This window comes from Entamoeba histolytica, genomic scaffold, assembly GCF_000208925.1.
Source record: "Entamoeba histolytica HM-1:IMSS scf_1104750517399 genomic scaffold, whole genome shotgun sequence".
Lineage (NCBI taxonomy): Eukaryota > Evosea > Mastigamoebida > Endamoebidae > Entamoeba > Entamoeba histolytica.
This window is the reverse complement of record NW_001915546.1, coordinates 1-3,544: the sequence shown is the minus strand read 5'-3', so window position 1 is coordinate 3,544 and position 3,544 is coordinate 1. Positions and strand designations below refer to the sequence as shown.

Here is a 3,544-nt window from a genome sequence, read left to right as displayed (position 1 = left end):
TACTCTATTAAAGTTATAATTGGAGATTATAAAAAGAAATCATTATTTTAGCATTTATTTTCATATCAACACATTTGTTTTAGTTATTTTATTTAATACTCTCTATCTTCATGATTATTATGAACTGCTATATTTCAAACTTTTATTTATTTTATAGATGTTAATAAAATTTATTTCTTATAAAAATTATTTATGAAATTTGAATATAACTTTATTGATAGTATTTTTCTATTGATTTAACTTCTAGTGAAAACATATAAATCCAAAATATTTTTACCATTTAATATAATTTAAATCATCAACCTTTAAATTTTCTCATGAACCAACTATTTTAAAAGGCATTCCTAATACTATAGTTTTCATGTTTATAACCATGTTATATATATCATATGATTATTCATTTATTTTAACTTTAAAGCATAGTTTGTAACATCGTATAAGTATAACTCTTATTTTATTAATTAACTGTAATTTTTTTCATTAAAAAAAAAATAAAATAATAACAATGAAAATAAATTATCCTTTAATTCCTTGAGAACCTTTATGCTTATGTGCATCATTAATCATTTTACGAGCACTTGAAGAATTCTTTGAAGCCATTTTACGAGCACTTTTTATGAATTGACTTGCTGTTTTTGATAATTTTTGAATCTCACTTTTTGCCTTATTATAGTTATAAGGTCCTTCATCTTCCATATCCATCAAGAACAACTCGAAATTAGTTTCATCACTAATTTCAAGATAAGCGAATGTACAAAGTGAAAAAATAAGAAGTAGAGAAATCATTCTTTGTTTAAAAAATATAATTTTTTGTTTTAAGTTTTTTGTTTTAAGTTTTTTATTTTAAGTTTTTCTTTTTTTTTTTAAAAAAATAATCATCAAACAAAGTTAGAAATAAAATAAGTTAATTTATGATTATTTACATATTAACTAGATTTTCATCTTGTTGAGAAATGAACAAATCAGTTTCTTCAATATACTTTATTTCTTTTGAACTGAAATTCTTTCAAATTTCATCAACTTAATTATTCTCCATTTAAGTAACTATATCACCTTTCTTTATAACGTTGTTTTATGATGAAAAAAACATATCCTTACCATTAATACTATTATGACTACTTTTATTCTTAATAATAACATGTAGTTCCTTTTTCTTGATAACTCCTACAATTCATTACCAAATATACTTGTATCGTCTTTATAGCTGCACACTCTTTTATTATAGTAAATGATATTCCATAATTCTTAATAATCAAGCACTGCTACTCTTGCAATATTACATAATATGTTTTCTAATGAATAGTAACATTATGAGCAGAATATAATGGTTGAATCAAAACTTGGATTTATTTTAATATATGTATTATATTTATAAAGTTTAACTTTAGAATCATAATAACTGACAAATATTTAAATATAAATTAATGAGATAAAATTGAAGTTTGTTTAAAATTACAAGATAAATCAATTGTATAATTTAAAATCATTTCAATTATTTTTGAATAAGAATAAAGTAAATAATAAAAAACAAAACAGAGTATTATTTTATAAAATTAAATGATTCTTTAACAATTAAAAAGAAATAAGTTTTATAAAATAGAAAGATGTTCAAGAATAGTTAATGTCTCTTGATGAAACTTACCTTTATAATACTTATCAATAACATCTTTAAATAATTTATCTTTTGAGACATAATAAAATAATGTCATACACGATAAAACTTTATGAACATCTTTATATCCAAAAATATTAATTGGATAAAGTGTATGTTTTTGATTAAGTAATGCAATAGTTATATCTCTCAGTCTGGATGACAGTATTGGATGTTTTAAATATGCCTTTGCTTCATCTAGTGTCTGAATGTTATATAAGTCATTATTTCTTCCTCCCCATAATCCTTGTATAACAGGAAATACATACCATATCCAATGTGTTACTTTTTTCCCATTTTTTACTTCTTTTAAAGCAGTAGAAAATGTTTGGGCATGATACTGTGGAGTAAAACCAGTCTCTTGTCCATCAATAAATCTTTGAAGATTAAAAGGGTCATCAGTTATTTGGTTTGACATCAAAATGAAATAACAAAGATTGGTTTTATTTTATATGAAGAAAAAATATTGTTAGTTTCATATTTCTTAATATGATGTATCTTCATATTTAGGATTGATTCAATAAAAACAGAATTGAATAATAATTATAAATAATAAATCATAATGATAAACTTAATAATAATGAATTAATAATTCAATATAAATTAAATTTATAATAATACATAATAATAATAATTATAGTTATAAATAACGTCATATAATTTAATTACATAAACAAAACTTTAAATGAAGAATAACGTAAACTAATTTCATGACAACAACACTATGTCAATTTGACCAATTTTGTATTTCAAAAGATTGTCCATTTCAGCATTCATATCCATTTAAATTAGAAGATTATCAAATACCAAAACAACCAAGGATGACAATTGATTTACCATGTTATTTATCAGAATGGAAATACTTAGAAAGAGCAATAGGAAATATAAAAACAATAGAAGATTTACAAAAATATATGGCATCTATGTTTACAAATGAAAAAGATAAAAGAGAAAAAGAAATTACTATTAAAGAACTTCCATCATTTAAAAACTTAAATGAAAATGAAAAAAGTATTATACAAAATGAATTAATTCCTTTATGTAAAGAAATGATTATTAATCATCAAAATATACTTTTACCACCACCTGTAATTTTATATAAAACAGGTAAAGTAATGTTTACAAGAAAACAAAGTTTATGTTTAATTTCATGTATGTTATTTGGTTTATATTCATTGAAATTACGTAAAGATTCAAGAAAATTTAATGAATATGCACAATTTCCATTTTTCTTATTTCGTGAAGATTCAGTATCAATAACCATGACTCAATGTATTATTCATTACTTTCATTTAATTTTTAAAGAAATTACTAATGATAAACTTATGAATGAAATAATTGAAATTGAAAGACATTCATCCAAACTTTCATTGAAAGAATTATTAAATTCTAATAAGAAAATTATTCCAGGAGATGTTGATAATATTCATGGAATTATGGAAATTAATGAAACAGAAAATCTTAAAGCTGATTTTGCTAATAAATATATTGGAGGAGGTGTACTTCATGGTGGATGTGTTCAAGAAGAAATTATGTTTATGGAATGTCCTGAAATGTTTATTAGTATGATAACTAATCCAGTTATGGATGATCAAACAACTATTTTATTTAAAAATATTATTCGTTATGTTAAAATTAAAGGTTATGGGAGAGGCATTCAATTTAACAAAGAATTTGAACACTTAACTTCTAATAATATTGTAGCATTAGATGCTCTTGTCGCTTATATTAATCCAAAAGAACAATACAATGAACAACAAACTCTTCGTGAATTAAATAAAATTTTTAGTGGTGTTGAATGTTTATCTGAAGAAGATCATTTAATTCCATTTATTAGTGGTAAATGGGGGTGTGGTGTTTTTGGAGGAGATTGGAGGTATAAATATATTCTTC

At 22.3% G+C, this 3,544-nt stretch overlaps 2 protein-coding genes across 2 annotated transcripts, besides 1 other annotated feature; one reads left to right on the top strand and one right to left on the bottom strand.

Moving 5' to 3' along the window:
• Positions 1 to 890: 890 nt before the first annotated feature.
• Positions 891 to 1,061: a repeat region.
• Positions 1,062 to 1,589: 528 nt separating this feature from the next.
• Positions 1,590 to 2,069, bottom strand: EHI_072640 (uncharacterized protein; the record flags this gene model as incomplete). The annotated part of the gene is made up of 1 exon (XM_645912.1): positions 1,590 to 2,069. One exon carries the CDS (start codon positions 2,067 to 2,069, stop codon positions 1,590 to 1,592), a length of 480 nt encoding a protein of 159 aa, XP_651004.1.
• Positions 2,070 to 2,361: 292 nt separating this feature from the next.
• EHI_072630 (uncharacterized protein) lies at positions 2,362 to 3,527 on the top strand (the record flags this gene model as incomplete). Its single annotated transcript, XM_001914404.1, has 1 exon — positions 2,362 to 3,527. A coding segment is annotated over one exon (1,166 nt), but the record flags the coding sequence as incomplete, so codon positions are not given.
• Positions 3,528 to 3,544: the final 17 nt, after the last annotated feature.